This window comes from Taudactylus pleione, unplaced genomic scaffold (assembly GCF_031769625.1).
Source record: "Taudactylus pleione unplaced genomic scaffold, aTauple2 ptg000041l, whole genome shotgun sequence".
Taxonomy (NCBI): domain Eukaryota; kingdom Metazoa; phylum Chordata; class Amphibia; order Anura; family Myobatrachidae; genus Taudactylus; species Taudactylus pleione.
In genome coordinates, this window is record NW_028284443.1 from 29,234,737 (window position 1) to 29,247,222 (window position 12,486).

The window sequence follows — 12,486 nt, forward strand, 5'->3', positions numbered from 1 at the left end:
AAAAGTACTTTATTTTACCTAAAACTTAAGTAAAAGTCCCTCACTGGTAGTTATTGCTGATGAGAGTCAGCAAGAGAGAAGGATTGATGATGTAATCGCTCCATTGGCCTGTTAATAACAACAATTAATGACATCCCACATGGGATGAATGGAGGGCACTAAAGGCACACTATCTCCCATACTGGCACCTGCATACCAAGGGTGACCTTTGTTTAAATCAACTATTAAGGAAACAGCTCATTTGCAGAAACTTTAAAGCTTGGTAGACGACCTGTGTACCCAGCCGATCCAAAATGTGACGGATGACATATCGTACGGGGCGTACACACCGCACAATCTGGTGAACGACCGCACGATATGTCGTTGACTAGCCGCATCCAAATGCATGGTATTACATTGACAGATTGAGCAGCATGTACGGCAGATCTGTCGATGTGATGAATGACCCTGTGGGAGCAACGCATTGGCTGACATAGACATAGCAACACACTTGGCGATGACTATATATCTGCCCACTCCGCCGGATCGGGCGACATATCGTCCACCTGAAGGTCCAGATTTGTTAGAGTATTTCAATGAACTCAAGGCAACCCTTAAAAATAAAAAAAGTTTCAAACTTTGTCATGGTCTGTTATCCTCACACTCCTCTGGTAATGTCCCTCCTGCAAATCACTGCAGTTTTTAAAGTTAAAAATTCATGCAAATTACTGTGTTAATAATCCCTGGCCCTTTTATAGTTCAAATCCAAACATAGGGATAAGAGCTGTATAGGACAAAAAACAATAACTTTGTTATGATCGTGTACTACCGGGATGTACGCTCAGAATGGTGGCGCCGGAATCCCGACACCAGAATCCCTGCGCCGGCATCCAGATATTAGGTATTGAGGTTAGGCACTAGGCGGAGGGTTAGACATTAGGGGGGAGTGTTAGGTTTAGGCTGCGGGGAGGGAGAGTTAGGGTTAGCAGAGTATACTTATCTCCTTATGTCGGAACTTGAATTCTGATCCAAACACGATTCATTGAGGGTGATTCATTTACCAGCGAGGCTTCAGCGATAAGCAAACGGGCGCACATCTGCGTATCACGGCCAGTAAACCCACTTGTTTTTGTACACACCTCTTTTTAGCAATAACATCTGTACAGGAACTTGCAATAAATGTATGTCTTACTTGGCAGAAGTTTTGCCAAACCCAGCATGGCAATAATTATTACAGGTCTACAGGTATGAGGACAGATTTACTTGCACTGAAAACATAATGATGGACAAAGTATTACTAGTTTTTCATTATTTTGTTAATTATGAGCAGGTGAGTTCATCTAAATTTAATTTGCTTGTAGCTACCCCACAATCTTAAACAAGAAAACTATTGCTTTAACTACAGCACATATTTCTGTAAAAAATTGCAAAATTAAACATAACTTAAAGGTAGTAATATACTGTATAGTACACAACAGTTTAGAAATACTATTTGTACAACAATTCTCTCATAATGAAACCAGTTTTATGATTTAAAAAGCAAAATAAATACTCTTTAGTGTTTTTACCTAATGAAGTATAGGGTCCATTTAAAAAGGCCAAAAACAAACGTTTGGTATGCATAAAAAATAAATCCGTAAAACATATACCCAGTAACCACCTGCTTGTTAATGCATAGATCTAATCAGCCATCATGTGGCACAGCTCAATGCATAAAACATGCAGACATGGTTAAACACCCCTACACACGGAACGATATTGGCAACGATACGACGGATTGGAATGATAAATCGGCAATATCGTTCCGTGTATATGCATATCATCGAGCATTGCGCGCTCCCGTGGGGTCGTACATCACTTTGCCTGATCTTTCTGCATGTTCAAGAGATCAGGCAAATCGACTGATGATCCCGTGCAGTGCTACGGGGCGGGGGTGCGGCATATTGGGCGGTCAAGCAATCACCCCGTCTGTAGAGACGGAATACATACGAATTACCGCCGGACACAATTCCGGCGGTTCAAATCCCGGCAGCGGCAGGCCGACACGGCTGAAAATCTCGATCGTCCACAGGCATGTTCTAACCTAACCCCCCCTAACGCTCCTAAGGGGTGCCTAACCCTAACCTTCCCCCCAGTGCCTAAAACTAATCCCCCCTTCCCTGCCGCCTAAACCTAAGTCCCCCCTGGGGGTGCCTAACCCTAACCCTCCCTCCCCCTAGCCTAACCCTAACCTCCCGGGGGATGCCTAACCCTAAGTCCCCCCCGGGAGCCCTAAACCTAACCCTCCCCCCCCCCCCCCTCAATCGGGGTGCTGGGCGCCGGTCTACCGGCGTCGGTAAAATGACTGGCGTCTAGAATTAGACGCTTGTCATTTAACCCTCGCCGGGATAATGCAGTCGGGGTGCCAGCTTTCGGGCCTACGTGCGCCGGCATCCCAATTGCATACCGTAGGGACCTCCCAATATTACAAATCTTTATTAATATATCTTAAAGTAAATTTCAGGATATGAAGGTGAAATAATTTAAAATGGATAGAATAGTTAAGTGAAAGTGTGTTTCAAATAGTTTCTAATGTCGCTGGTCTAATATCTGTATCAATATACCAGCGACACTAACTATTTTAAAACACTTATTATTTCTTTCACTTAACTATTCTATCCATTTTAAATAATTTTGCCTTCATATCCCGACATTTATTTTAAGATATATTAATAAAGATTTGTTATATTTTAACCTTACTCAACAATACGAATTTGATGTACGATCCTAATAGTGCATCACAAGAAACACTTTTCTTTATTCTTTCTTGTTTGAATAACTATATTATAAAGTATGTGGTAGCACCACAATATATTTATATGGAAACAATGGGAAAGGAATTGAAACCACTGTAAATGATTGACATATAACAATATCTTATTTAACAATGATTCAAATTATATAATTAATATTGCAATAGGACCCTACTTATAGATTTCATATAAATTACTGGAGCGGGATATATTTTTCCAGTCTCATTAACTGGACCGTCCAATATGTCGGCCCTCGGATCGTCGGTCGCATCGGTGGGTACACCTCGTACCGTGTGTACCCAACTGAAGAGGTTCAGTGGATGTACAGACCAAATACCAGAATTGAAAAGAAATGTGATCTAACTACACTATGTAGACAAAAGTGATTGGACACCTCTGCGCAAGTGAAATGGTGTGCTCCTGCAGCAGATGCATGTTTGTGAAGGTATAAAACGAGTATAGAGATGTTTTCGATAACTCTGTGCTCCATACATTATGGCAGTTCTACGGAAACAAATGTTTTTATCAGGACGACAATGCCACCTGTCAATGTTTCCAGGGCGACACTAGACTGGTATACAGAAAATTCGGTAACCTATATGAACTGGCCAGCTCAGAGTCCAGATCTTAACCCCATTGAGAACCTCTGGGATGAACTGAAGCGATAGGTGCGTTCTCTGCCAACTCAACCTTCTTCAGTGTCACAGATGGTACATAAGACGGAATGGCAAAACATACCACCTGCTGTTGTCCAGGAACTTGTGGACAGTTTGTCAAGAAGGGTGTCTGCAGTAATCACTGAATGTGATGGACCTACAAAATACTGACGGCAATACAATCTTGTTGATCTATTTGGTGTCGGTGTCCAATCAAGTTTGTCTACCTAGTGTAACTTTTACTGTGCAATGATTATTGGCGCCTTTCCGGTGGTTTAAAGTATCTTAACATCTCCAGGGGTATTCATGCACACCAGTCTTCAGTATACAGAGAATAGTGTGCAAAACAAAAATCCTCACGTTAACAGAAGTACTATAGGTGAAAATAATTTTTGCGAAGTCAGGGGAGAATGGCCAGACTTGTCAAAGCTAACAAGAAAGCAACATTAGCTCAATTTACCATGCATTACAACAGTAGTAAGAGCACAGCAACTCTTAATGCACAGCATGTCGAGCCTGAAAGTAGATATTCTACAGCAGCAAAAACCACATTCGGATTCATCCATCAGTTAATAACAGGAGAAGGCTAGAGTGGGGCACAAGCTCACTGAAACTGGACAGTTAAGGATTGGAAACAATGCCTGGTCTGTTTATTATATGCCATGCAGACAGTAGGTTCAAATTTAGGCATGGACAACGTGAATCTATGGATCCATCCTGCTTTATGTCAAATGTTCTGGCTGTTGGCGTCTAATGGTGTGGGTAATGTTTTATTAGCAGAAAAAAAACCATATCATCAATGGAGCATAGTCTAAATGCCACAGCCTACTCTAGTATCATTACTTGACCATGCGCTTACTTTTATGGCCACAGGCTACTCAACTTTTAATGGCTATTTGCAGCAGGAGAACGTGCCATGTCAAAAAAACACACATCAAGATGGTTCTACAAATAGGGAAAGGAGTTCAGTGCACTATCATGGCCTCCATAGTCACCAGATCTCAGTCCAACAGAACACCTTTGAGAAATGGTAGAACTGCTATCATGTCATTACGAACAGGCAAGGGAATCCTACCCTGTACTAGAAAAGTGTACCTAATACGTATGTAACATTAAGTATTTCTTAGAATTCAGAGAACAACAGGATATTTAGGAATTGTTGACCCTTTTAGAGAGTAATCCACATGGTACAATTCAGCTCTCTAGCTAGAAGTGCACAAGCTTTGGAGGAACTGTTCAAACTGTAAATAAGGAAATACCATACCAGGCTAAGAGGGTAAATAGAGGAAAGTGGGACAAGGGAGGTTGTCCTGGTTGACCCAAACCAGGGGAAAAAACATGAGTGATAAAGATCACTAGACCTTATTATGTTCAGGATAAACCTGGCCATAGTAATATGGATGTCTGCAATTCTAACATACTTGACCGAATGACCGGAGATCTGGGATCACGTGTTGTGGTAAGCCAGGTAGCAACATCCACCTATAGTTCTTATGCGACTGATGACACTTTCCGTTTTCCCACTACATTGATTCAGACTGACATAAGGAGAAAAAAAAAAAGATATATGGGACAACCATGATAAGTGCCAGGGGTTATCCCAAGATCCCCATTGTATATGTAAATATTATGGTGAAGTCCCAGAATTAAGATGGATTACATGGTGCAGGTATCCAACCCTGTATGGGGAAAGTGAAGAGCACCCACGGAGCAAAGATTGCTATAAAATGGCCAGTGTTTTCAGGTGCATATGTAGGAACTGTGGTAAAATCATAGACAACATACTGTATGTATCTCATGATGAAATGGATGGAGGAGACTTTATAACAAGTACTGAAAAGAAGGGGCAAAAAGGGAGGAGGGCTCACACAACAATTACTCCAGTAGTTTATGATGAAGAACCATATAGCCACTACAATCCAATAGCTAGAGCTGATGCATATGGTAGAAATACATTTGTTGAACTAGCTACCACAGCTGCAGGTAGTGATGCATCTTGTGTAGTACCACCTATGCATGTAGGAGAGGCATACAAAACTTGTTTTTCCTGTATCCCACTCAAGGTACCAGAAATGGTAAAGATAGGGCTTTTGCAGGACTATAATGTAACATTCAGTGAAATACATTATGACCTACTTGGAACTACACATCTGGAAAGTTTCAAGTAACAAAATATAAAATAGAGGTACAACCTAGGCCATACAAACCAAAAAACAATGTTGGAATTTTACTGGGAGGCTACTACTCCAAACTCTGGGAAATACTGAGAACTGTACAGAGCAAATTCAAGTAAGCTACATATGGCCCAATATGTATCTACCAAAAGCAATATTCTTGGTATGTGCTAATATAGCTTATCCTTATTTTCCTGCAAATGCATCAGTGGTAAGCTATTTTGTGAGGTTAACGTTCCTTGCAGCTAATACAAATATCACAACATTATTGACATGAGGGGAAAGGTCTTTATCTCCTGACTGTAGATCAAATTTACCTTTGTATAAAGCTTTAACTTACACTTTAGTATTGGGCACCAGTGAATACAATAGCAGGGTTATAAACAGTATTGGATATGGATTAGCGGAAACCAATAGACGCTACCAGTAACGCCATCTCTCTTATAAATCATGAATGGAGGGACATTAAAGGAATGTTAGAAAACAGAGTTGCCATCGATTACCTGTTACTCAAAGCAGGACGTGGGTGTGAATACGTTAAAGGGATGTATTGCTTCAAGGTTTCAGATAATTATAACCCTATAGAAAAAAAAAAGTTCAAACAGTTGCAGGATATGCTTTCGGTTGGAGGGGGCAAGGTTTTGCCAGATGGTTTACACAAATACTACAATATGTAATGATGGGATTAATAATTGCCTTGATCTATGTCAGCATTAGGTGCTCATGCATAGCTGTCATGGTGCATCAGTTTAAGAAAATTTGTACCCCAGCAAGGAAATCCAATACACAATTGATGACTTTAAAATTAATTTTCTATATTCCTATAACACAAAAATGAGTAAATAACTGGTACTAGGTTGATATACATAGAGATGTGTCCTCATACACCTAGCCTCAACATGCCACACGACTTGTCTGGCGTGAGTAAGCCATCAAGCCCAGTGCTACTCTACTAGCGTCAGGCGTCTGTCGAAAATGCTTCTAAGTCGCAATGCGATGCAACTAGGATGCACCAGCAGACTGTGCATTCATTTAATATGTGACACTTGTATATCTGTGTGCACCCTAGTCTGTCTATGAAGCACAATGGAACGTGCAATATAAAAAGATGCGGCCGCTACATTGTAGCACTTCGTATACAGATTCAGAGTCTCAGTCAAATATACAAGTGTTGCATATCTAATTAATCAGCACAGTCTGTCGGTGCGTCCTAGTCACAAGACGCATTTTTGGCAAAAAAATATGCAACAAAGAAACCCGGCACTAGCAGAGTCTCACAGGACCTGGTGCACCGAGAGGGGCTTTTTAGTGCGACTGCAGCAAAGATGTGTAAGGAAACATCTGTACTTATGTTTCATGTATTCTGCTTATTACTCTAACACAAACAAACTGCTGCTAATATGGGATCGGCATGAAATACCGCCGGACCTATGTTGAAAATCATTTTCTTTATCCAGTTCTTGCAGTGACCAAAGGGATAGTGACGGGTTATCCACAAAAGAGCTGAGAAATCAAAATATGTTATTTGATGAGATTTTCATGAACTATGATTATGGTGACACCGGACAGTCTCGACAACACAGATATCAGCCTTGGTTATTTGTTTTACTGAAGAATGAACATCATCCTTATCTGTTGAATGTCACTTCGACCAAGTCACCAAATGCCACAAGCATCATCGGATTTTGCTTATGTTTGCCCCAAGCCACCCCCATATACCATACATCCCCTCTCACAGTCCACACATAACCTCACATATTGTCTTTCTTTCACATACTCCCGACATTTTGCCGACATTCCTATGTGACTGGATCATGCAGCCCACCAAGAAACTCTGCATTCTGGCCGGTCCAAATTGCAATATATATAGCACCTATCCTTGTGTATCAATGCCTGTTTCCCTATAGATTGTAAGCTTGCAAGCAGGGCCCTCTTACCTCTATGTCTGTCTGTTATTACCCTGTTTTGTTCTATCAATGTTTCCAATTGTAAAGCGCAACGGAATATGCTGCGCTATATAAGAAACTGTTAATAAATAAAAATAAAATAAATAAAATACTCCCTGTGCTATACATCATCAAATTAAATGTTTTATAATGTAAAATGTAACATCCCTGTTAATATGTAAACGGTGTATAAAATGTATTGCTAATGTGCTCTAAAGGCAGAAATCTGACTTTTCTATGTACGTACTCCACGTCACTCTGCGCAGAGAAGTGGAGATGATTCTTTAAACAAACCACTATTTGCTATATCACATACAAACTGAAGGGAAAAAGTTAATCACAATTGGGTGGCTCTTTCGTCGTCCAACTTGGTGTAGCCACGTATAACAGCGCAACTTCCCAACACTGGATAGAGGGGTGGAGACAGGACCGGACAAGGTCATTTTTTGGGGGATATAATTTTTGTCAAGTACTAAGAATCTTTATCTGTGTCACCAGAAAGGCTAAAAGTAATGTACTCATGGGTGAGAAATAATGTACCATAGAGTACAAAAATTTACTAATAATTAGCTTTTGATTGTCTCAAGTAAATATAAAATATTCTGGTTATAGGACTATGATGGTGTTTAACAAGTCTGCTTGCCGAGGTTCATCATTCAGTCATTCCCTTTGTAGTCTTTTATCAACAGTCCCTCCTCTGCCAATCTGTTCCCGGTCCCTTTATATGGGTTTGAAACAGGATGATGAAATATGCTTAAATAGAAACTAATTCTTACAAATACTATCTAGAAGTGAAATATAAAGTTTTAGCATTTGATAAATTCTTTAAAAAAGTCATACCCTTTATTTGGCTTGAATACAAGCTACAAAAACATTCATGAAAAATCATTTACACCATTAAAAAATATAAACAACCCACATTCACGTATAGTATTATGCACACACAGTAGTATATTTTGCAGCATTCGCTCATTTCTCATGGATTGGCACAATAGTTTCCAGTAAAAGTGTACAAAGCATGTAGTGCATCCTCTGAACAGAAGCGTAGGATCACTGCAGCTCTGTTCTTTCTGCAATTCTATTTAGTTTGCACATAATAGAGCTTAGCCAAAGGCATCACCTGACATTTGATTGCCTTGTATAAAAGTCGTCAATGCTTTTTGCCAGCTGTTTGGTGAACAGTTTATGTATCCTACCACAGTAGGTGTGTAAGGTTTTCTGCAATTCCAGTTCTAAAGGATGTAACAAAGAACGGATGAGGTCATCTCCAAAAGTGTACTGTGAAGAAAAGATATAAAAAATAAAAAAATAAAAAAGTAGAAGGGAGAGATATTAGAATTACAATTCATCTTAAACACAGCTATATCTCCTCCTAATAATAATAATAATATTATTCAAGCCAATTACTTTACACCCCCCACCACCAAAAAAAACCCATAATAAAACATGTAAAACAGGTAAATTACTAGTACAAGTGTCAGAATGTGAAAACATTAAAATCTGGCTAACAGCATGGGAAGTTGTAAAGTTTGGCCTGAGAACACAACATCCACCTGTTTGGCCTCCCACATACGTAGCAAAATTTAGCAAAATTCGGCAGTTTGGTACTTAGAGCCAGGAGACCAAATACATTTCATCCTTACTGTTTGTATGTCTAGAAGAAAAAGGCACATACAAGCCAACAATACCCATCTTCCCACATGACTTAATAATCAAACCGGTTATCTTGGTTCATTACTGGGCACATTAACAGTTCAGGCATCATACACTGCAGCAGGATACCAATTGCCCAATGCGGCCAGAAATATTGAAGTGTGTGGGCAGCGTAACGAAGGAGCTTTTTGTGAGCAGCAAGGGATTTCTAGATGTACTTTGCACCACAGAACAAGGTATGTTTAGTGTGTTTATTTAAATGTGTTTTGCAAAAATATATAGGATAAGATGTAGAGGAAAGAAATCAATAAAAATGTAAATATGTAATAAAGACATGGTGAAAAGTAGAGATATGGTAAGAACTTACCCATGTTATCTCTTTTTCTATGAGGTCAATAGGGTCCACAGGGTGACCTTGGGGTATAGGTGATGCAGAGTCATCCGGGCACTTTACGCAGTACATTTTTTTCAAAGGATGCAACGGGTCTCCCTCTATAACCCCGCCCCCGGGCCAGAGGCTCCTCAGGTACATAGCAAGCCAAAAGTCCGGACGAGGATAAAAGATAGAGAAGAAAGTCTGGAACACACTAGAAATCACATTCTCACACAGGAGGAGACTGAAAACCGGTGACCAGAGTGAAGCCCAACTGAAGCACAGGTGCGTCAGGGCGGGTGCCCTGTAGACCCAATTGACCTCGTAGAAAAAGAGACAACAAGGGTAAGTTCTTACCGTATCTCTACTTTTCTACTTCAAGATCCATAGAAGGTAAACATGGTGACCTTGGGGATTCCCCAAGCAGTACCTTCAAGGGCGGGGACGCTCCTGTGCAGAAAGGAGAATCCACCGCCCGAAGGAAGCATCCTGAGTGGCAAAGGTATCAAAAAAAGTAATACCTCAAAAAGGTCTGGATAGAAGACCACGTGGCCGCCTTACAAAGCTGAACAGCCGAGGCCCCACGACGAGCTGCCCACAAAGGACCCACAGACCAAGTAGAATGAGCAGTAACAGAAGGTGGCATTGGAAGGCCCTCATATGTGTAAACCTCAGAGATTGCCATGTGAAGCCACCTAGCTAAAGTTTGTTTATTAGCTGGCCAACCCTTCTTGTGGAATCCGTAGAGGACAAAGAAGGAGTCTGACTTCCGAAGGGAACTGTTATGATCCACATAAATACTGAGGGCACGTACCACATCCATTGAGGCCTCACCTGCCGAAAGCTCTGGGGAAGTAAGGGCCGGCACAATAATTTCCTCATTTAAGTGGAAACTAGAGACCACCTTAGGAAGGAACCCAAGGTGAGTTCGAAGCACTGCCCTGTCCCTGTGAAAAACTAGAAATGGGAAACGACAAGAGAGCCCCCAAATTGGAAACTCTTCTGGCAGAAGCAATGACCAGAAGAAAAACAAACAGTCTTGGCAGTAAGCCATTTGAGGTCCACTGAGCCTAATGGTTCAAAGGGAGGGCCCTGGAGGACAAAAACCAAATCCCAAGGCACTACAGGAGAGACAAAGGAAGGCTGGATAAGATGGACCCCCTGCAGAAACGTGCGGATGTCAGGAAAAGGAGCAATCCTTCGCTGGAACTACACTGAAAGGGCAGAGATATCTAACAAACCCGCCTGCAGGAAAGTCAACACTCTGGATATCCAAAACACCTGGGGGGGGGTCATAATTTTGTGGATGTCACCGTTCAAAATAAGTATGCCATACCCTGTAGTAAAATCTAGCAGAAGCAGGTTCATGTGCTCTGAACATGGTGTTGACCACAGAGCAGGAAAAACCCTTGGACCTTAAGAGGGATATCTCAAGAGCCACGCCGTCAAAGACAGACGACCCAGATCTGGGTAGAGGAAAGGACCCTGAGACAACAGGTCTGGACGTTGAGGTAATGCCAGGAAGTGTCGATGAAGAGACTCCGAAGATCTGAGTACAGTCGGGGCCACGCTGGAGCCACCAGCAGTACCGTGCCTCCCTCTTGTTTGAACTTTCGTAGAGAACGAGGAAGAAGGGAGAACGGAGGAAACTGGAAGATCCACTTGACTGACAAGAGCATCCACCAAGAGAGCTCTGGCGTCTCTTGTCCTGGACCCGTACTGTGGCAACTTGTGATTTAGTCAAGAGGCCATGAGGTCCACGTCTGGAAGGCCCCACTTGTCCACTAGGAGCTGAAACACTTCTTGGTGAAGAGACCATTCCCTGGGATGCACGTTGTGACAGCTGAGGAGGTCCGCTTCCCAATTCAGTCCTCCTGGAATGAACACTGCCGATATGGCTGGTAGAAGGCCTTCCGCCCATGTCAGAATGCGTGACACCTCTGTCATTGCTGCCTGACTTCGCGTTCCTCCTTGACAGTTTAGGTAAGACACCGTCGTGGAGTGGTCTGACTGCACTTGCACAGGCTTTCCATGAAGCAGCAGCCTGGCTTGCTGTAGTGCCCAAAGTTCCAATATGTTGATTGGTAGTGCAGATTCCTCTGCGGTCCACCTTCCCTGAAAGGAGTGTGGACCTGTCACTGCGCCCCAACCTCAAGACTGGCGTCCATCATCAGCAGGACCCAGTCCGAGATCCATAAAGGAGGCCCCCTGGTGAGATAGAACGTCTGGAGCCACCAAGTCAGAGACAGGCGCACCGCCGGAGACAGCACCATCGTGTGAGTCTGTATATGATGGAGAAATCCATCCCTCTTGGAGAGGATCGATTGCTGCAGAGGCCTGGAATGAAACTGGGCATACTCCACCATGTCGACCATCGACACCATAGATCCCAGTAACTGTATTGCTGAGTGGACTGACACTCGGCGATTGTGAAGGCATCTGCGTACATGAGGCTGCAAAGTGGAGATCTTTTCTGCGGTCAGAAAAATCCTTTGCTGTTGTGAATCCAACAGAGCTCCCAGATGGAGCATCCTTTGAGACTGATTCAGTGAGGACTTCTTCCAATTGACCAACCACCCGTGTACCTGGAGCACAAATATCGTTAGCTGCAAGTGGTGGTGAAGTACCTCTGGGGACCCTGCTAGCAGTAAGTGAAACAGGGAAGGCTGCCTCCCCTGGCCAGCGATTAATCCCTAGGACGCTGGAGCGTTCCCGCCAACTCCAGCCCGCTGTCCCAGGCGGCTTTGTGGAAGCGCAGGACTCAGTGCCTGGTTACACAAGCTGTCACCCCTAGGCAGTCCCCAGCAGCTGGAGGAAAAAGACTGCGATTTGGCACGCATCACCGTGGTGCGTGACCCTTACCTGCTGCCCGTAGCATTCGCCCGCAGTCTAGGGATCCTCCGGAGTCTTTGC

At 42.7% G+C, this 12,486-nt stretch overlaps 1 protein-coding gene across 2 annotated transcripts in view; it reads right to left on the reverse strand.

The window, feature by feature from the left end:
- Positions 1-8,368: 8,368 nt before the first annotated feature.
- GXYLT1 (glucoside xylosyltransferase 1) overlaps positions 8,369-12,486 on the reverse strand; it is a 59,880-nt gene continuing 55,762 nt past the window's right edge. For both annotated transcript variants that reach the window (XM_088456431.1, XM_088456439.1), the window contains one exon: positions 8,369-8,825. In XM_088456431.1, coding sequence (XP_088312557.1) covers positions 8,664-8,825 — 162 coding nt within the window. In that variant the 3' untranslated portion in view covers positions 8,369-8,663. The remainder of the gene's footprint in view (positions 8,826-12,486) is intronic.